Genomic DNA, 22763 nt, shown 5'->3' with positions numbered 1-22763 from the left:
CCACGGCCTAGAATGCTGACGGAGGCGCCACTATCTAGTAAGCCGCGTGTTTGTATGCCCATTATATCTATATCCGCATATACTCGCGGGTCTGTGGTACTTAATGTTTTAATAGAAGCCACTACTTTCTGTCGGAGTTTTTTTCTTTTTTGAAATCGTTCCCTTGCCTTCTGAATTTTACGCGAAACCGCCCGACGTCCCATAACAGTGCTTTCTGCAAAAATTCTGTCCCGAGTTTCGAGGTACTTCCTAAGTCGTTCTTCATAGGATATCGTATTTTCCTTCCCTGTCTTTGAGGGCTTTACGGTTTTTATGTTTTTATTGAAAATGCAAATATCCGTTGTAATTGCTGATTCTATATACGGTTCTGTATTTGTTCAAATGTCTACTTTGACGAGGTTTGGATGGAGCGCGATTCCCCCGTCACGATCGCGTTCCTCAAAGCGTTTCCCGCTGGGTTACACATTGGGCATTTAGGAGTAATAACATCCTGTTTGCCACATTTGTAACAGAAAATGCGCCGTTGAAGCGACATGAATTCGGTGAAGAAGTGGCCGTCAGCGCCACAATTCCAGCACGAAACGTTTCTACGGACGCCCGCCTGTTATTTGAAGACTGATGGCGTATTTCCTCCACGGTGACTTGACCCTCATCACCGGGAGTAAAACGCTCATCATCTTCAATTCGGTAAACTTCATTCACATATTGTGTGCGTGGCGTAAAAGTACCCAACGGCGTGCGGTCACAGCGCGGAAAGCATCGCTCGACCTCCTTACATTCCATTCGTAATTGGTCTAAGGAATATGCCGAAATAGGGTAGACTATTTTAGCTAACGATTCGCGCAAGTTCCCTTTTACTAATCGTACTATCTCGTATTCGGGTATCGGATTTTTGAGTCGCGAACGTAAAATACCAACTGCGTGAAAATACTCGTCGATATTTTCTCCCGGCCTTTGCTTCCTCTCCGTCAATTCCCTAAGGATCTCAAAATCTGTACGTTGTGATGAATATTGGCGTAGCAGCGCGAGCTGTAAACTCGGCCAATCGACTCGGCCGTGCGACTTTATATAAAGCCAGTACCACTCGCGTGCTTCGCCGCTCAGCAATCGATGGAAATCGCGTATTATTTCATTCCATGTACACCCATATTGAGTCTTTAGGTATTCTAGTCGGAATATAAAGTCCTCGACTGGCATGGTATCGCGATGCCCTTTAAAATCTAGTCCCCATTTTTCTACCTTAATGTCTGGCCTGGACACTTCCCTATCCCTTATTCCTGACACTTCTTGACGCCCTACGGAGGTAGTTGCTGATTCCCTTTCTTCGACTATACGAGGTTGACGAGCTGGTGGTGGGTTGTTGCGCGTGTAGACTGCTGCACTGACCATGTGGTGATTGTTGTTCCCACCCATGTCATGATTATTAGTATTAGCGTGTGCAGCCAAATTAAGGGATCGCCTGGAATCACGGGATTCGATACTTGAGTTGTGTCTTCGTCGTTTATTATTTCGGTTACGAACCCTATCGTTGCCCCCTGACTGCTCTAACGCTGCTTCCGTATTTGGACCTGCCCTAGTTAACTCCGGTAGACTATCCCGAATTTCGGTTATAATCGCTTGCTTCGCCTCAACCATTAATTCTTTTAAAATTGGTGCTATCTCATCCCTAAGCCCACGAGGGTTGCTTACAGAAGCGTGATTTGGCTCGATAGTATTGGTAGCAGTAGGTGGTGGGAAATTCAGGTTAGCCGGTGGAGCTCGTAATGGTTGCGATTGCTCTTTCGGTGTTTTCGAAATCGTACCGGTGTTCTTGTTTGGCTCTGCTGAAACGTTGATTATGTTTGTTTGCCTATTATCCCCGCTTGCGGCTTGTGCTGTGCTACCGCCTCCGAATCGATCAGAAAGATCTATAAAGGTAGTGTCCTGAGAGTTCGCCATATTGGAAGATTTTAGTTTGTTTATTTGTTTAGTCTTGTATCGGGTGTTGTAAGGTTCGAAGCGACCCATACGATTCGTTTTAACTCTATTTGACAGTCTATACTTTCAGATTTATTTCGCAGAAAAAATATTAATCTGATTTCCGCTCAATTTAAAAAAAAACTTTGATCGCTACTTCGACTTCCAGAATCCTATCCAAATGTTTAATTTGTTCCCACTACAAAAATTATTTACAATTTCCATTCAATTTCAAAATATTTGACTTTAAACTGTTTCCAGCCAAAAAATATTAATAAATTTAAAATTTCACATATATAGGTTTGGGGGGGTTTAGATGACGTTCAGGCCTATCAAAAAAAAAATATTTGATGCTAGGAGTCATTGGAGTAAACTCTTGCGTTCCTACGAGGGTGTACGCACTTCAGTATTTCAAAAAAAAAATCAATATGTGGATATGTTTCAAAATTCGTATACATTGGGCAACACAAGCTTTATGTAGCTAACCGCTTGGGGTCATATTGTATAATTTCCATAATTAAGGAGCAACATATTAACAAAAAAACTTAATACGGACTTCCCTTTTATCTGAAGCTACAAAAAAAAAAGATTGATTGTATTGTAATGAAAGAAAAATAATTTTTTGGACTTAGAAAAGATGCAAATAGCCGGCCACCCTAATGCGGCTATGCCATCTATGGGCTATTGCTAGGGTCTGCCATCTGCTTCCAGCTCCTGTCTCGGTGCATTTAAATTTTCGGATCAAACACCATGAATAAGTCACCGAGACAGGGTGTTGGTCACATACGGCCCGACCCGTTTAATTCGATGATTGCATACGTGAAAGATATGTATATGTATATTCTAAAGATTGAAATATATTTATATGAAATGAGCTTTGCTATTACAAACGCATTAAATGTAGATTTCGCAATTTAAATTTTGCTCATTGGTGGGCGCCAATTTCAATCAACGGCGCTACTGTAAAATCCTCACGACTACATTTTGTTTGATCACCATATGTATATGGTATAAAAAAAATTTCTTGTGTTTAGGCGCTATACTAAATATAGCGGCCCCTCTCTATGCTTTCGTTTGGGCGCCATATTAATAATAATTGTCACGTACACCTGTTAGAAGGTGAATCCGCCCCTTTGCGCAATCAAGGTGGAATGTCCCCCAGCTAGCTCAGGGCGAGAGGTCGGGGCCCTTAACCCTTGCCCACCTTGATGCGGGGCGGATGTCACAATCATCATTATACTTACATCCGTGCACCTCCCTCGCAGAAAGCCCACCCTACCTTGGACCGCTCGAGTTTCTGCCTGGCAGCGAGTCCCCTTTTTCTCCGCTCCAAATGACTCTTTCTACCTACCCTAATGCCATCTTCACCCCTCCCCAACCAATTAAATTTAGCAAACCATTTTAATTTCTTCTTTCAGTTCAATTTAGTTCTAACATATTTATTTAAATTTCTTATAACTATACAAGGTAGTATAACAGCCTCTGATTCCTAACTAACCACGTATCTTAAATGCGCATTCACTTATTTAAAATGGAATATGTATACGGTATACGGAGATTGTGCATTACTCACACTATTTCCACAAAAAAAATGACGCAATAATGTTATGTAATTATGTTTTCGGAACAAACAATACAAAAAAAACGTATCGAATAAGTAAATTATTTAAATATATGTTCAATATGGATTTTAAAAAAAAAACAATAAACTTACACCAGAGGCTCTTTCTTCACCTCTTTTGTTTATGTGACAAAAAGTTCGATCTCGCAATTTTGAACATTATATAATCCTTATGCCAACAAAAAAAAGAAATATACAACGAATGACTCAGAATATAAACAGTGTTACACACAAAGACTTATATGTACGCGTATATAAAGACTGTAAGTATATTTCGGACCTTTCGTCACCAAAGTAAAACCAAACTTTCGTAGGCCCAATTCGAGCAAAATTCTAAGCTATCACACACCCTAAAGCCTACCTAAAAGAGCTCTTTTACGTGGGTTGAGGGGGAATCGTTCGAACTGGTGTCTTTCCAACCAGGTTGATTTAGGCAAAATTTCTTCGTTTGGTGCTTCCGGTGAGCGATTGGCACTTCTTCATATAGGCAACATTCAATAATATAGGTTCTACATTAATTTACACATAATATATTAGGTAGCACACAAAAAATTAAGACAGAAATATAAATGGCTATTGTATCTACATATATGCTATTAATTCGAAAAATTATGTTGGTTGGTATATTTCCGGTAGCTATATTCTCGCCAGCACTGTGGCCAGATTCCTACGTGGTGGTTATTGTCCTCGCTTATCGGTTCCTTATTGATGTGAAATCGGTTGATGGTAAAAATCTCAAGACGTGAAATCGGTTGAAATATCATATGAGATCAGTTAAAAATAATTTGGAAGATCTGTTGAAAATAATTTCCTGGCGCTGGCATGTATCAGGTAACTAGGAATGTTCTTCCCACTGGAGGAACGAAAAATTGATTAGCGCGAATTTATGATGGAGTATCCGCCAATTTGGCGTTCACGCGTTTTGGATCGTCCGTATGCGAAATATAAATTGGCTTCACCCATGCTAGGGTGGCTGTGAACAAAAATGAAAACTATCCCCAACAAAAAAAATTATTTTTACCAGAAAATTATACAAAAGAAAGTTTTTAGAAACAGAAAGTGGGATTTTCACTTGACTATTTTGTGGTGATTGTGGTCACCGAATGTGAACGCCAATTTGACGCAGAAAAAAAAAATAAAAAAAATAACACTTTTTTGTTCTTTTGGAACTTACCAAAACGTTTGTAGTGCGCTCCGGGCAGTCTCCTTCGGCTCGATCGGCTCTCGAAGATTACAACGGTAAGTGGCTGGTTATGCCGCATATATGTACAAAAAAAAGGATCAGGCTTTCTTAGGTGTGTCTCCACTTCCTTGTTCCACCCTACCACAGGATCTTCTCGTGACTTACCGCTGGATTACCATTATTACCACAGATACTTGTCGTAGAAACTTGAGGCTTTTAGCATTACTGTTATTGCCCAGATTCCGGAGTAGTTTTCGAAATTTAGGGCCTTTTGGACCTTGCGCGCACAGGAAATTTACTTAAATTAAATTTTCACCGATTTCGTTTATTCAACTTTCCCGCCACCACTTTGAACACCCGCACACTACCGCTTTGCTTGCTTTTCAATAATACAATAGTTTTACATATCCTACAGTAACCCCCTTTTATATCGTTGGAATCGATCTCCGGCACCGTTTTCCTATACCGTTTTGTATTGTCATCCTTCAGAATCAACCGCAACCATCTACACTCTATATTCATCTCTTTCCTATATTCACCACTCTCGATGGCTAACTGGCAACCCTTGGAAAAGAGCTTTTGCCAATTCCTCTATTGTGAATATGCCCCATATTTGACAGTTCTCTTATTTATTTACCTTTTGTTTTTTTATATCGTACGAATTAATGTCCGCGGTATTTTATTAAATATTGAATATTTTAAATAAAAATAGATTTAGTGCGCGAGTGTTTGTTGTGAAAAGGGCAGTGCGGTTTATAGGCCCTACATTGCGCATCTGGGGCGGCTTGGAAGAAGCCACTTTGCCCCTACGGTTCCATGACGCAGGGATCAACGATATCCACAAATTCTTGGAGTTTTGGAGCAGTAATCGACTGCTGAAAGCGTCCAAAAATATCGGGAAAGGTGTCCAGCGACACTTACATGCCTCAGGCACAATAACATGTAATAAAAAAATTAAAATTTCATTTATAAACATTTGCAGTTGATGTTGCCAACTTTCATGTGGTTGTTGTAACTTTCATGCATTTGTTACCCAACACAAAAAAATTGTGCACTTAGATAAGTGTTACGCTTTCATGCCCTCAATAATTAAAGTGTTTTGTTTTCTTTCTTTATATTTATTTCAGTGTGTATCTTAGGAGGCTCCGGCTTTGAGGCGTAGAGGACGAGATGTTGGGACTTTGGGATGTCGAGTTTACGGGAAGTACACTTGCTTCGAAAAATGAATCTAAGGATTGTTACTTTTGCATACCTTTTTATTTCGTCTTTCTAGGTACTTTTGCCAATGACTTGAGAGTTCGGCCGTACCACTCGAGCGGGCCACGGTACGCCCAACGCGGGGAACACCCACACCCTGACAATGTTTCCGTCAGTTGAGTGATGAAAAAATTTGTTCTCTGAACGGTGAGATTAGTCAACTGCCAAATGAAACGTAATAGCATTGTGAATGAAGCTAAGTGTGATATCGTCTGCATAGACGTCAAAATTCCAATGTGATTGGATCACCTGATTTGTAATTGACTATCACTGTCTCATTATGTATCTCTCTCTATCACCCGCTGAAGATAGGCGCCGCCAAATTGAACACCCTGTCAAAACGTTAAAAAGTAACCATATTGAACATCCTGTCAGGCAGTTGACAGATAAGATATCACACTTAGTTTCATTCACAATGTTTAACACAAGCTTATGCATTATGAGTCCAGAACTGCGAATACGCGTCCAAAAATATCGAGAGAGGTGTCAAAAGACGCGTATTGACTTCGAATCAATTCCCAAGGCGGATTGCTGAGCATAGTTTTTCGTTTCGCTACATTCACTCAATGTGTTAGTAGGCTGGCTGGCAGTTCTTTGGCATTTGAAAGTGTTGGTTATGAAAACATATTTTTCTCTTAAAGTAATAGTGAATTGCGAAAAATAATTTTAAAAGGCCTTTTCCTTAAACTTTAAGGGGAATTATTTCATTTGGGAGTTGGCTGAGCTCGTCTTTATAAGACAAACTTTCTATCCCTCAACTGACGGGAAACACGTTTGCCACGTATCAACAAAAATTGAGTTCGATGAAAGCGGAAGGAACTGCCATGGTTCAATTATATGGTTGGCTCAACGCATCAGCTGATTTTATTTATTTCATTGCATGGTCGATGGGATTGTCAAAAGGAGATGGCAAACTCAAAATGAAACCAGGCAATATCTTCTTACACATACAAAAACTGTATGTTCCATTCCATACCATTCGCACCAACACCAATACTCAGATTTTGACAATTTGAACAGACATGTTTTGTTATTTTACAGATGAGCCAACCATATAGTTGAACCATGGGAACTGCATTAAAATTTTTGTCTTTCCATATTCGCCACGCGCTAATGTGCAAGCATGGCGGAACGATACAAGGTGGCAGCATGGTGACATACCTACAAACATAATTAAAAATTCCATGTACTTTTTTTTTGTAAATTCGATGGACAAATGTCAAAATCGTACTCCGCCGGAAGTTAATGTATCAAATCAAATAAAAAAAGTTTATAATCAGCTGTCCCATGCAGCCACCTTGTATAGTTCCACCATGTGTGCAAGTCCATTCGTACACCATTGTGAATGGTAACTAAGTGTGATATCTTCTGCATAGACGTCAAAATTCCAAAGTGATTGGATCACCTGATTTGTATTTGACTATCGCTGTCTCATTCTGTATCTCTTTCTATCACCCGCTGAAGATAGGCGCCGCCATATTGAACACCCTGTCAAAACGCTAAAAAGTAGCCATATTGAACATCCTGTCAGGCATTTGACAGATAAGATATCACACTTAGTTATCATTCACAATGGCGTACACAGAAGAATGGCTACCACAAAAAGAAATATTGCTCAGTGCTCGAAGTAAATATAATTCGTTGTACCGTAGCTACAAGGAAAAGAATTATATTAAAGTTGAGCTTGTGCGTAAGTTCAGCAATAATTAGGAAATGCGTTGCAGTTGTAATTTTTGGGCCAAAATAACACATTTGGTGCTGTAAAAATTTGCTATTAATTTTCATTTTACCTATGAATAAAACAATTGTGACACATTTTTATTGTTGATTACAACGCAACCAGGTGTCACAATCAGCTGATTTGCTTCTGCAGAAATTCGCAGTTTCTCTCAAAAATTCATTTAATTTTTCTCTCTCAAATCCTCCTATTTTGTTACTTTTTCGAACGACACGTCATAATATATTTTGCGCAGAAGTTTTCTAATTCCGTATCACACTCAATCCTAACGGGCATGGGGATGCAATGGATCATTCTAAAGGCAAGCCATTAACAATCTACCCGGTTCACGAATTGGCCCAGGATTTTTTCTGGATGTATCTGTAGTATCCTTTTTTATTATTTATATTTTTATTAAGAATATTCACATATAAAGAGTATAACTTCTTGAAGGTAAAAATTGAATCCAACTGAAAATTTTTGAAAATTAAAATATCAAAATTGAAAATTAAAATATTGATGGAACATATTAAAATACAAATTTCAAAGTAACTTAAACACAAAGTTAAATAAAAATAAGAACCCTACATTACTCCCCCTTCCAGAGAATTAACATTAAATAAATTAAATGTGACTTTCTTCTTTGTTTTAATGTTATTGTGATGAGTGTTAGAGTTGTTAGGTAACGTTTCAATAATCGCTGGTTTTAGCCTGTCAATCGGGATAGTTTTGATCTCATTATCAATTTCTATTTTAAAATACTTCTTGTTTTTTTCAAGTATCTTGTATGGACCTTCATACGGTTGTTGTAAAGAACGCTTATTAATTAAACGAACAAAAACAAATTTACATGTTTGCAAATCTTTCGGAACAAAAAAACCAACATTAGAGTTATGATGATTTAAACTCGAATGAACATTTCTAAATTTTTCACGTAATTTACCCAAAATTTCATTTGATGATGAATTTTCAGATGTTGGAACAATAAGTTCACCGGGTAATCTTAAATTTTGTCCAAGAACCATTTCAGCCGGTGTAGCCGAAATATCTTCTTTAAATGTTGATCGCAAACCTAACAGTATTAGAGGTAGCTCTCCATACCAATCTCTGGTTCCATTTGTAGCCATTAAAGAAGATTTAAATTGCCTATGAAATCGCTCTACCATGCCATTCGCTTGAGGATGATAAGCTGACGTTGTAATTTGATGACTACCTAATAACTTTGTTAATTCTGTAAACAATTTTGAAGTAAATTGAGCACCCTGATCAGTAGTTATTTCTAGAGGTACACCAAACCGAGATATATATTCACATAAAAATTTATTTGCAATTGTTTCTGCAGAAATTTCCCTTAATCCGTATGCTTCTGGCCAACGTGTGAATCTATCGATAATAGTCAAAATATAGCGATGTCCCTTTGAAATAGGTAAAGGTCCTACAATATCTAAATGAATATGTTCGAATCTTTTGTTCGGTATTGAAATTTTACTAACTGGTGACTTCGTATGTCGATAAACTTTAGATTTTTGACAACTAATACATTCCTTGGACCATCTATTAATTTCTTTATTCATGTTTGGCCAAAAATATTTTTTTATAATTAGACGGCGAGTGGCTTTAGTACCCGGATGCACTATCCCATGTAACTTATCAAATACTGTTTTGCGTAAATTATTTGGAACGAACGGTCTAGGACAATCTCCGGATGATTCACACCATATATTGAAATTTAAAACAGGAATTTTAAATAATTTTAAATTTTGAAATGATTGTTGAGATACAAGATTGTTTAGCTCATCATCTTGTTGCTGTTCCTTTTCTAAAATTTTAAAATTAAGTTCTGAATTTTGAATTGCTTCTATTTCAAATGCCCTAGATAAAGTATCGGCTACTACATTTGCTTGTCCAGTAATATTCTGAATATCATTTGTAAATTGTGCAATAAATTCAAGATGTCTGGTTTGTCGTGGACTACGTTCAGTTTTTGAATTTAGAGCAAAAACTAAGGGCTTGTGATCAGTAAACACAGTGAATTCTCTTCCTTCTAATAGATATCGAAAATGTTTAATATTAAGATAAATTGCTAATAGCTCTCTATCAAAAGCACTATATTTCATTTCAGCTGGTGAAAGTTTCTTCGAATAGAATGCGAGAGGTTCAGACTTATTGTTGAAATTTTGTTGTAGAACACCACCGACTGCCGTATTGGATGCATCTACAGTTAAAGTTAATTTTGCATCTTTGCTAAAATGATTTAACAAGACCTTAGATGCAAACTTGTCTTTAATGCATTCAAACGATTTAATAGATTTATCATCCCAAACTAGAGTTTTGTCTCGGTTTTTACTTGTTTTATTAATTAAATCATATATAACTCCAGTAAATTCGGCTAATTGTGAAATATATCTATGGTAATAGTTAACCATACCAATAAACTTTTGAGTTTGTTTAATGGATTTTGGTAGTTCAAAATCTCGAATAGCTTTTATTCTATTTTCCGATGGGCGTATTCCTAATTCAGAAATACTATGTCCTAGAAAATCAATTCTAGTAACACCAAAAATGCATTTATTTGGTTTCACATTCAAACCATATTCACACAAACGTTCAAAAAGTATACGGAGATCTTTAATATGTTGCTCTTCACTCTCGCTAGCAACTAAAATATCATTAATGTACGCGTAAACAAAATCTAATTCATTTACAACTTCATTGATGAATCTTTGAAAAGTTTGTGCTGAGTTCCTCAAACCAAAAGGCATTCGAATGAACTCAAACATGCCAAAAGTAGTAGTAATCGCCGTTTTATAAATATCTTCTTCTGCCATTGGAATTTGATGATACGCTCTAACAAGATCTAATTTTGAAAATATCTTTTTATTTCTTAGATTAATATTAAAATCCTGAATATGTGGTAAAGGATAGCGGTCAGGAACAGTAACAGTATTAAGTCGTCTAAAATCACCACAGGGACGCCAATCATTACTTTCCTTTTTTGGTACTAAATGAAGTGGTGAAGCTACAGAAGAATTTGATGATCTACAAATTCCAGTTTTTACAAGAAAATCAAATTCAGCTTTAGCTACCTTAAATTTGATTGGGTCTAGACGTCTGGGCTTTGAGAAAGGAAGATTGCCTTCTGTAACAAGTCTATGAACTGTGGCGTGTTTGACTGGTTTTGAATAGTTTGGCTCTTCTATAAGAGAAGGAAATTCTTTCAACAATTTTGTGTATTGATTTTCTACTGAAAAATTTTTTGGAAGAGAGATGTTACAATAGTACGAAATTGTGTTAACTGATAAATTTGTTAATGGATCTATTAAACATTTGTTTTTAATATCAATAAGTAGTCCATATTTGCATAAAAAATCTGCACCTATAATCGGCTTTGCTATATCAGCTATCAAAAACACAAAAGGAAATTCCCGTCTTAAACCTAAATTAACATTTACAAGTTTTTTTCCATATGTAAAAATCGTTGAACCATTGGCTGCTGTTAAAATAATATCTGATGATTTTTTTGTACACGAGAATTTCGAAGCTGGAAGCACAGAAATTTCTGCCCCACTATCAATCAAAAATTTTAACCTGTTTTCTTTGTAAAATATAAATAAGCGACGAGTTGATATTTCTGAAATTCCGTTATTTGTCGCTGCAACAACGGAACATTTTAGTTTGTTGGATTACTATTTTTAACAAACGCGCATGGTTCCTAACATCTCCTAGCTTTATTTCCGAATTTGTAATGATATCTACATAACCAGTTGGGATTATCACGAGATTTCGAACGATATCTAACAGGACTTCTAAAATTATTTCTACTTGTTGAACGTGATCTTGAATAATTCTGACTAATTTCTTTTTTAATTTCACTTAATTCCAAAGATAATTTTTGAAAATTTTCACAAATTAAAGATGTTGTCTTAACCAAATTAGTAATAATAGAATTTTCGCCTTTAGAATTTTGAGAACTGTTTATCAAAGCAATTTCATTTTTACTGATAACTTCCCAAACGTTATCAGCTAATTTAGTTAGATCATTTATGTCATTGAAATTCGAACTTGTTAAAATTACATTCAAGTTTTTGGGTAATTTTCGCATCCAAAGTTTCTTTAACATTTCTTGGCTAAAATTAGAACCAGAAAGTAGAACTAAAGATCGGTAAAATTCTGAAGGCTTGCGATCGCCCATTTCAGAATCAGACAACACTATCTAATTTTGCATTCTCACTTAAGGAATGTCTTTCGATCAAAGTTTGTTTTAATGCAGAATATTTATTTATTTCCGGTGGATTTTGAATAAAATCCAAAATCGTCATTATGACATCCTGAGGTAATGCAGTAATAATATACTCATATTTGGTCGTTTCTTGAGTAATATTTTTAGTATTGAACTGCATTTCAGCATGTATGAACCATGCCTCAGGACAACTTGTCCAAAACTGAGGAAGTTTCACTGAAGTGGAAAAAATTTCGTTATTGTTTTCGTTCGCATATGGATTTATTAAATCATTTTGTGAAGAAACACCTTCTAAATCAATAAGCGAATCGTTAACCCGATGTGTTGGTGTAGACGTGTTTCTGTCGTTTGGTGGCGTGCGAAGCATAATTGAAATGGAATCTCAAAAATCAAAAAATTAATTTTTTAAAATAACGTTCAAAACTCAACTTTATTAAATGCAAAATATTCTTTAAATCTCCAGAAGAAAGAGTTTACAATTATTTAAAATGTATTAAATTTTAATTTCAGATAAACCTTAACTAATATAGTTATATATATATTTAAAATATATCAAAATTTATATACATAGTTCTGAATAACAGCTCACCATTTCTTCCTTATTTTGATTTGTTGTTGCTTGTTAATCTATCGTTATTGTTGTTATTGTTGTAACTTACGTTCTCTTTATGGAGCTGTGTTGACGGCTGACGGTGTTGTGTTAAACTCAGCGCACTTTTCCGGTTTTTTTAAGTTACCGGTAAGTCACTTTTGGAAATCTATTTCTGGATTTGAACGAATTTGCATTTGGTCTATTGCAATTCATGCACTTTTAATTAAAACATGAGTTGTTGAAAGCTCTTCTTGAATTGATGTGTTGTTGTCGGTGCTGCTGGGCTATTTGTTTGTACTTGTTGTTGTTTAATTTTGAGCTGCTATTGTTGAAATTTTCGGATTTATGTAGTTTTACGCCAAAACCAATATTTTTTTTTTTTTTAATATTCCTTTCTTCTATAATTTCTGCTTTGAAAATGCTTTTGTTTTGTAATTCTAGTTTAAATGTTTATTGCCTATTGTCGTTCAACAATATGCTGTAACTGATAAAAATTATATATTGTAAATTCAAAAATTTTAGAACGAATTTGAACTGATGGTCACACTAATCTTTGGTTTGTTCGAATTTCTGCCTGATTTTAGGCGCACTAATAAATTATGTTTGTTTGGGGTAGTAAATTTTTATGCGTACAATAAATATTTAAAATATCACATTCTTTTTTGTTTAAAGGTTGATGTTTAGTTAAATCCTCCTGGCAGGATCGCCAATTGTAGTATCCTTTTTTATTATTTATATTTTTATTAAGAATATTCACATATAAAGAGTATAACTTCTTGAAGGTAAAAATTGAATCCAACTGAAAATTTTTGAAAATTAAAATATCAAAATTGAAAATTAAAATATTGATGGAACATATTAAAATACAAATTTCAAAGTAACTTAAACACAAAGTTAAATAAAAATAAGAACCCTACAGTATCTGGTTGAGATCGTTATTACTTTTACACACAAAACTTTGTATCTGACTCAGGATCTGTGTGACCGGATCATGAATTATATGTATTGAATTTCAATTTTTCCGAAATGTTCCAAGGCGAATTTAGTACAAGGTGGTGTTACCTCATTAGATGATTGCTTGAACTTGCGTCCCTCCAGGCAACATTTGGAGTAATTGTTTACTTTAGGGTACAACTGATAAAACTGGTCCAAAAATAGCGGGAGAGGTGTCAAAAGACGCGCTGTACCCAGGATCACGAATCCGAAAGCGGAAATTAAGAATTTTATTTTTGTGAAAAGATATTACCAAAAAACCGAAAAATGGCCCCGGAGTGCTCCGAAACCGGGGGTGGGATCCATAGCGTTTTTGGGCAGAACAACTTTCTCCATTGGCGGCCCTCGGTCGCGCTTATAAAAAATTACCCTGGGTGGGTCCATCACCGGTTTGGAGACCAAATCTACATCCGTGCAAAACACTTTTACCCACAGTTTTTCTTGTGGGTACCACAAAATCATCAAAATTACAACAACCACATGAAAATTTTCAATTTTTTTGGCAAATATCTCCGAAAAGAAATAAAATTTCTGATTTCCGCTTTCGGATTCGTGGTCCTGGGTCCAAAGCGCGTCTTTTGACGGGTCGGCTATACATTAAGGGACCAATTGGTTTTATTCGTAAACCAAAGGGGTTTGAACTTTGAAATTTTGCACATACGTTCTCAGGGAGTTCCCCGAAGAGAATCAGTAAGTAATTTTTAATTGTTATTAACAATTTAATAGTAATTAGTTGTAAAAGTTACCATGGTATAACTATAACTTTTTTTCTACATACGAACACTTTCACAAGAATTTTATACATAAGTACACTTTATCTATAATATAAAAATAAGTCGGGTTTTCCTTCCGGACGCTATAACTCCAGAACGCATTAACCGATTTCCACGGTTTTGCATTCGTTGAAAGGTCTCGAGCTCCGTGAGGTTTATAGCAAAGAAAATTCAGGATCAACGCGCAGGGTCTCGAGATATAGGCCAAAACGTGGACCCGGGTACCCCTAGAATGTGTTTATAGAATATGGATATCAAATGAAAGCTGTTGATGAGTGCTTTATTAGAGGGTAATTTTCATACCCCTGGGTAACTAGGGTTTCGAGATATAGGCAAAACGTAGACCCGGATACCACTGGAATGTGTTTATACAATATGGATCAGGGTAAAACTAGGATGTGTTTTTACAATATGGGTACCAAATTGAAGCTGTTTATATGTGCTCTAGTACAGAGTAAGTTTTATGCCGCTGGGTGACTAGGGTCTCAAGATATAGGCCAAAGCGTGGACCCGGATACACCGAGAATGTGTTTTTACATTATGGGTATCAAATTGAAGCTGTTGCTGTATGCTTCAGTACAGAGTAAGCTTTACACCGCTGGGTGACTAGGGGCTCCAGATATAGGCCAAAACATGGACCATGATACATCTAGAATGTGTTTTTACATTATGGGTATCAAATGGAAGCTGTTGATGCGTGCTTTAGTGCAGAGTAAGTTTTACACCGCTGGGTGACTAGGGTCTCGAGATATAGGCCAAAAATCGCGCGATTTTTTATTCCAAATTTTCCCCTGTGGCGCTTTTTATTTTTTTTAAATAATTTACGTATATTTTATAAAAAAGTTAAAATTTGGAATAACCAATCGCGCTATTTTTATTTTTTTAAATAATTTACTTATATTTTATAAAAAATTGAATATTTGGAATAAAAAATGTGATTTTTTAAATAAATTACGTTTACTTCAAAAAAAAAAAAGAAAATCTGGAATAAACAAGTAAGGAAGATTAAGTTCGGGTGTAACCGAACATTACATACTCAGTTGAGAGCTATGGTGACAACATAAGGGAAAATAACCATGTAGGAAAATGAACCGAGGGAAACCCTGGAATGTGTTTGTATGACATATCTATCAAATGAAAGGCACTAAAGCGTATTTTATGAGGGAGTGGGCCATAGGTCTATAGGTGGACGCCATTTAGGGATATCGCCATAAAGATGGATCAGGGTTGACTCTTTGTTTGCACGATATGGATATCAAATGAAAAGTGTTAATGAGTATCTTAAAAGGGAGTAATCCTTAGTTCCATAGGTGGACGCCGTTTCGAGGTATCGCCATAAAGGTGGACCAGGGGTGACCCTAGAATTTGTTTGTACAATATGGGTATCAAAAGAAAGGTGTTAATGAGTATTTTAAAGGGAGTGATGCTTAGTTCCATAGGTGGACGCCGTTTCGAGATATCGCCATAAAGGTGGACCAGGGGTGACCCTAGAATTTGTTTGTACGATATGGGTATAAAATTAAAGGTATTAATGAGGGTTTTAAAAGGGAGTGGTGGTAGTTGTATAGGTGGTCGCCTTTTCAGAGATATCGCCATAAAGGTGGACCAGGGGTGACTCTAGAATATGTTTGTACGATATGGGTATCAAACGAAAGGTGTTAATGAGTATTTTAAAAGGGCGTGGGGCTTAGTTCTATAGGTGGACGCCTTTTCGAGATATCGCCATAAAGGTGGACCAGGGGTGACTTTAGAATGTGTTTGTACGATATTGGTATCAAATTAAAGGTATTAATGAGAGTTTTAAAAGGGAGTGGTGGTAGTTGTATATGTGAAGGCATTTTCCAGATATCGACCAAAATGTGGACCAGGGTGACCCAGAACATCATCTGTTGGATACCGCTAATTTATTTATATATGTAATACCTGCCAAGATTTCAAGGGTTTTTTATTTCGCCCTGCAGAACTTTTTCATTTTCTTCTACTTAATATGGTAGGTGTCACAACCATTTTACAAAGTTTTTTCTAAAGTAATATTTCGCGTCAATAAACCAATCCAATTACCATATTTCATCCCTTTTTTCGTATTTGGTATAGAATTATGGCATTTTTTTCATTTTCCGTAATTTTCGAAAAAGTGGGCGTGGTCATAGTCGGATTTCGTTCATTTTTTATACCAAGATAAAGTGAGTTCAGATAAGTACGTGAACTAAGTTCAGTAAAGATATGTCGACTTTTGCTCAAGTTATCGGGTTAAGGGCCATGCGGAAGGACAGACGGACGACTGTGTATAAAAACTGGGCGTGGCTTCAACCGATTTCACCCATTTTCACAGAAAACAGTTAACGTCATAAAATCTATTCCTCTACCAAATTTCAAAAGGATTGGTAAATTTTTGTTCGACTTATGGCATTAAAAGTATCCTAGACAAATTAAATGAAAAAGGGCGGAGACACGCCCATTTTGAAATTTTCTTTTATTTTTTATTTTGTTGCACCATATCATTACTGGAGTTGGATTTTGGCATAATTTACTTATATGCTGTAAAGATATTAGTTTTTATTTAAAAAATTTGAATTTAAAAAAAAAAATTTTTTTAAAAGTGGGCGTGGTCCTTCTCCGATTTTGCTAATTTTTATTAAGCATACATATAGTGATAGGCGTAACGTTCCTGCCAAATTTCATCATGATATCTTCAACGACTGCCAAATTACAGCTTGCAAAAGTTTTAAATTATCATCTTTTAAAAGTGGGCGGTGCCACGCCCATTGTCCAAAATTTTACTAATTTTCTATTCTGCGTCATAAGTTCAACCCACCTACCAAGTTTCATCGCTTTATCTGTCTTTGGTAATGAATTATCGCACTTTTTCAGTTTTTCGAAATTTTCGATATCGAAAAAGTGGGCGTGGTTATAGTCCGATATCGTTCATTTTAAATAGCGATCTGAGATGGGTGCTCACGAACCTACATACCAAATTTCATCAAGATACCTCAAAATTTACTCAAGTTATCGTGTTAACGGACGGACGGACGGACGGACATGGCTCAATCAAATTTTTTTTCGATCCTGATGATTTTGATATATGGAAGTCTATATCTATCTCGATTTCTTTATACCTGTACAACCAACCGTTATCCAGTCAAACTTAATATACTCTGTGAGCTCTGCTCAACTGAGTATAAAAAAGGCGCGATTAAAATAGATTGTCGTTTTTTATTAATACATATTTTGAAGTCTGGTAGCACCATTTTTGCTCAATTCACTGCGTTTTCTTGCATTTTTTTTTGGCAACTTTAATATTAAATTATAATCAAACTATAAGCCCCCGGCGGGTGGGGGTGGTGTTTTTAGAAACGTGGAGTCGCCCCACCCCTTCCACCTCCCCCAACCATCCATTAATGTATAGTCTACCCCTTTTGACACCTCTCCCGATATTTTTTGGACGAGTTTTAGCAGTTGTACTAAACAATTACCACATTTGGTACAACAGGATATAGGTAAAAAAAACAAAATCAGCGCTAATTTTCTTTGCATATGAAATTATTGTGTACGGTGAATTGGATTGATTTTGCTTAGCTGCAATGTTTAGATTTGTTTAAAAGTGGCAACACTGGGTCTTAATGCCACTTCACTATAGCCTGAAAACTGATGTGGATTTTGTTTTTCAATTTGCTAGTTCCCTGCTTTCGCTTATCTGGTTTTTGGATTTTGGCAACCAAATTTTATGGGCAACGTCTACGTAAACGGTTTATTATTATTTTTCACTGTGTGAAAAACTAAATAAATTTTGCAAAATATTCTGGGTAATAGTCTAGTTGAGGGGTCGACTGCTAATACGCTACCAAAAATATCGAGAGAGGTGTCAAACGACGCGTATTAATCTCGAGAACAATAATCCGATGGCGGAAAAGAAAAATTTTATCTCTGTCCGGAGATATTTGCATTTGAAGTTGGCGATTTCCATGTGGTTGTTGTTGTGTTTGTACCCCCAAAAAAAATTGTGCATCACCGTGGCGGTAGCCACGGTTATACCACACACCCGGACTTGGCATGGCGTAGCCCAGGGTTATTTTTTATAATCGCGGCCGAAGGCCGCCAACGCAGAAAGGTGTTCTGCGCAAAAATACTATGGATCCGACCCCCGGTTTCGGAGGTACCCGCGGGTCTTTTTTCGGTTTTTCGTTAATATCTTTTGAACGCGTTAAAATTTTTATTTTCCGCCTTCGGATTATTAATACTGATGTCAAGACGCGTCGTTTGACACCTCTCTCGATATTTTTGGTAGCGTATTAGCAGTCGACCCCTCAACTAGACTATTACCATATTCTGCAATTAGCATTTAATTAGAAATCGTTCCAAATACGCGGAAACAATTTTGTGTAGCCACAACAGTGAAGAAAATAAAGGAGTTGAAAAGTAAAGTGCAGCACAGCGATAATTCCTAGCAAAACAGCGCCAGCACCACTAAAAATATTAATTAGAAGAGAAATTTAATTACGGCCCGTTAACATTTTTTCAACTTTTGTTGTGAATAAATGCTAAATTACTATTTAAATTGGCTGTAGTGCCGTATAAGTTAATGTCTAATAAACCTTAGTTACAGTGGATACAAAGATAACTTCCGCAAAAAAAAAATCAAAAAGGGGACCACACCACATTTGTTGCATTATTATAAAATAAATCACCTCTACGGATTGTTTATATTAAACGACAGCTATACCGTTGACGGTAGATTGTCGATAAAGAAAATTAAGTTTTATTAAATTAGTAATAATATCGCGAATATTGTGTGGCGGTTTCTCTATTGAATAACAAAACAGAAAAATATGGCTGCGGTAAATGATTGCTTCACTATTGGATCATCTGTGCTTTGCACGACTTGTTTCAACGAAGAGGTGGAAGGCGAAGTACTAGCATTTGATCACAACACAAAAATGCTAATTTTAAGTATCCTTTTCAAAAGAACAAAAATATATACATAAACATATGCATTATTTCAAAATAATTTAATTATGATACAACATTTCGTTTAGGCCACTAATTTGCTTTGCCGTTGTTGCGATGGCAAAATTATTGATTGGAAATTGCTGTCTTAGCGGGAAATATGCCATCCCATACAATTTTTTGATATCAGGAATACGATCCTCAAAAAGCATAAATTATTACAACACAACTTAATTATCACACATTTTCATATGTAATTCACATATACAATATTTATTATTCAGTTTATTATCGGATGATTGTTCTAAGCATTATTTATTATGTCATATCTGCGGCCGCTGTTGTGTGATGGTAGCGTGCTCCGCCTACCATACTAAAGATCCTGGGTTCACGCCTCGGTCAAAGCAACATCAAAATTTTAGAATCAAGTTTTTTCAATTAGAAGACAATTTTTCTAAGCCGCGGTGGCCCTGGGCAGTGTTCTGCTATGAAAAGCTCAGTGAAAACTCATCCGCCTTGCCGATGCCACTCGGAGTCGGCATAGAACAAGAAGTCCCGGCCCGCCAATTTGTAGAAAAAATTAAAAAGAGCACTACGCAAATCGGAAGAAAAGCTCAGTCTAAAATATCTTCGGTGGTTATGGCGCCTTACATTTATTTTATTTCATATCATTTTGTTATGGCCGAATTGAAAAACTGTGGGTGCCGCAGGACATGACGCAAATCCATTTAAAGCTACCGCCAATACTGGCCGTGGCCATACAGAATCAAAGGTGCGAGGGGACAAAAAAATCGATTCCGGATTCATATACGGCTAAGCCCTCGGGGAATTGTTGTTATTGTTGTAGCAGTGCTTCACCCCATCCAATAAGTGTGACCGATCACAAATTGTCATCAATGTCCTCTAACCGGAGCCCGAGGAAACTTGCTGTTTCAACAGGGTTGGACCATGATGTGAGAGGTGTTGGAGGCGTTGATTCCACATTACAATTGAAGAGATGGTTGGTGTCATGCGGGAACAAATTGCAAGCAGGGCATACATTGTGTATGTCGGGGTTGATTCTGGATAGGTAAGAGTTTAACCTGTTACAGTATCCAGATCGAAGTTGCGCTAGAGTGACTCGCGTTTCCCTAGGGAGTGTGCGTTCCTCTTCTGTAAGTTTAGGGTATTGTTCTTTGAGTACTGGATTCACCGGGCAATTCCTGACATAGAGTCCGACGTCTGTTTATGGAGTTCACCAAAGACCTGCTTATGTTTTTTGGCTTCATACGGCTGTGTTCTCAGGTGCCGTATTTCCTCATAGTGCTTACGGAGGTGACTCTTTAAGCCTCTGGGCGGTGTTGGCTCTTCAATCAGATGTCTGTTGGGAAGCCCAGGTTTCTGGTTATTCAACAGGAACTGTTTTGTTAGCATCTCATTTCTCTCCCTGATGGGTAGTATTCTCGCCTCATTATGTAGATGCGTGTTCTGAGAACATAAGGAGACAACCCGTGGCGGTTCTGAGGGCAGTATTTTGCCAGGCCTGTAGCTTCTTCCAGGGTAATCTTTAGGGTTGGCGACCATATCGGAGATGCGTAGCATGCAATCGGCTGGCCAATTGCCTTGTAATTGGTCCCTCGGGAAGTTTTTTGACGCTATAACAACAACAAACAGCAATTAAAACCACACAGGTGGAGAAATGCACGGCCATAAGTATTCCCATGTAGTTACTTTTTTTTTACGTTGCTGTAATGGTTACATCAAATATGCCTATAAGGAAGGTAGACATCTTCGCAACGTCTCGCGTTCGTTGAATGAACATTGACAATCTATTGGTCATCACTAGCAAATCAAACGCAATATAATAGCTTTCACTATTTATTATCCAATTTATTCGCAAGAGTTAAAACACGACATTTTCAGGAAGAGCCACATTATTTTTGTTTATAATTTTATAATCAATAAAACAAGGTTTTCTTTAATAAATATTGTTTTAAATGAAATTAAAATTTTAAATAGAATGTCGTTCAAAAAACTCCGAACAGCTAAATGATGTGTACGTGCTAAATTTGTCCCTATGCAGCAATGTTCAAGTGATCAAGGAGTGCAATGGCAACTTCGTTGAGGACCCACAAAAGCTGAACTTGGAACAGGTAAAAACAGAAATAACTTAAAATATTTAATAGTTTCTCTCAGTTCGCCATGTTTTTTTCTTCCAGATAAAAATTCGATTGCGTAAAACAGTGCAGCACCGGCAAACGTATCTCAAGTCGAGAAATGCGGATGTTAGCTTAGAAGCACAGGAACTATATAGAACAATTGCAAAGCAATTTAAGGTATCAGATGTATAATAATAATAAATCATGCAATATCTTTGTATGTAAGGCTGAAAGTTGTGCATAAATATGTCAGATGGGTGCTTGAACCAATTTTTTATTTTCTATTACAGGTTAATGAAGTATCCTGGCAAGGTGCTAACATTCAAATATTCAATGAAGTTACCGTTTCGCCACCCTATCGAGTGGAGAATGTCATTTCTACATCAAATAACAAGTCCTTGTGTAATTACATCAAGAAAATGGTTGGTGCTTTTTTATATTTGCTAAACTGAAATACTAAATTTATTGTAACTTAATTTTGTCCTAAGATTGAAAAGTTCTTTGAAGGAGGCGCATCCCAAGATAACAGCTCAGCTGCTGCGGGTACATCATCAGCTTCTTCGTCCACTTCGTCGTCGTTGTCATCATCGGTACTATCGGCTTCAGTCGGCACATCATCGAGTAAAGCGGCTTCAGGTTCCCCTGTGCAAGCCAATTAAAAGAAAAGAACACAAAAAATCGTTTAAAAAATATATAAATAGATTGAAAAATCGAAATTGGTTTTGTTTACAGTTTTTAGTGCAGATTTGCATAGTTTTGGTATCCTTAGCCGACGTTCAGTTTTTTTTTTTGATCTGTACGTTCCGGTAACAAGCACCATTAAGGTACTAGCCTGACGATATCGGTAACAATTTGGTATGACCATAGGAAACCTTCTAGGCCATACCGCACTGCCACCCCCTAGATCCACGAGGAACTTGGGGTCGCCAGAGCCTCGGCTGTTAAAGAAACGGAATTCGCCACTCGTAGGCGAGGTTGACAATTGGGTTGGAAAAGCTATATATTGCGCTGGCGGCTGCTCTAACCTTTCAAATCGATTTGGTATTTTAGTCGCGTCTTTCGACAGGCATACCTGCGTGCGTGTATTCTAAGCCCCCTAACCCGCTGGGGGTTTCGCCGCGCTATACAGAGTAAGGCCAAGGGTCGAAACCTCCCTCATTGAACTATCGTTCCAATTGATATTGCAGTATCAAAACATTAATATTCGCTTTTTACCTCAACTTGGCTTTTTGGTCTGTATTCAGACCGGTAGCATGAGGTGTACGAATATTTTTTATACATGAAAAAGAAATTTTTTAATTTAATTTTTTTAACTTCGGCTAATGGGTTTGTGGCTGTTATTTCTTGTT

The 22763-nt window shown here is 36.8% G+C and overlaps 2 protein-coding genes across 2 annotated transcripts in view; one reads left to right on the top strand and one right to left on the bottom strand.

Annotated features, from left to right (window-relative positions):
- LOC137250791 (uncharacterized) overlaps nt 1–22763 on the bottom strand; it is a 373639-nt gene that overhangs the window by 118940 nt on the left and 231936 nt on the right. The window lies entirely within an intron of this gene.
- On the top strand, nt 18660–22124 carry Lsm12a (LSM12 homolog a). Its single transcript, XM_067779559.1, has 5 exons — nt 18660–19279; nt 21275–21408; nt 21475–21591; nt 21705–21836; nt 21903–22124. The coding sequence occupies exons 1-5, from the start codon at nt 19159–19161 to the stop codon at nt 22071–22073; spliced, it is 675 nt and encodes a 224-aa protein (XP_067635660.1). The 5' UTR covers nt 18660–19158; the 3' UTR covers nt 22074–22124.

The sequence above is a fragment of the Eurosta solidaginis genome, chromosome 4, assembly GCF_040869045.1.
Source record: "Eurosta solidaginis isolate ZX-2024a chromosome 4, ASM4086904v1, whole genome shotgun sequence".
NCBI lineage: Eukaryota > Metazoa > Arthropoda > Insecta > Diptera > Tephritidae > Eurosta > Eurosta solidaginis.
Note: the sequence above shows the minus strand (reverse complement) of the source record. Positions and strands in the feature narration are given on the sequence as shown.

What these genes read in the sequence shown, in the direction of transcription:
- Lsm12a (XM_067779559.1), top strand. Translation starts at nt 19,159, where the DNA reads ATGGCTGCGGTAAATGATTGCTTCACTATTGGATCATCTGTGCTTTGC. An exon ending in CAATTGCAAAGCAATTTAAG is followed by an intron (nt 21,592 to 21,704) that starts GTATCAGATGTA and finishes TTTCTATTACAG; the next exon opens with GTTAATGAAGTATCCTGGCA. An exon ending in GTAATTACATCAAGAAAATG is followed by an intron (nt 21,837 to 21,902) that starts GTTGGTGCTTTT and finishes TTTTGTCCTAAG; the next exon opens with ATTGAAAAGTTCTTTGAAGG.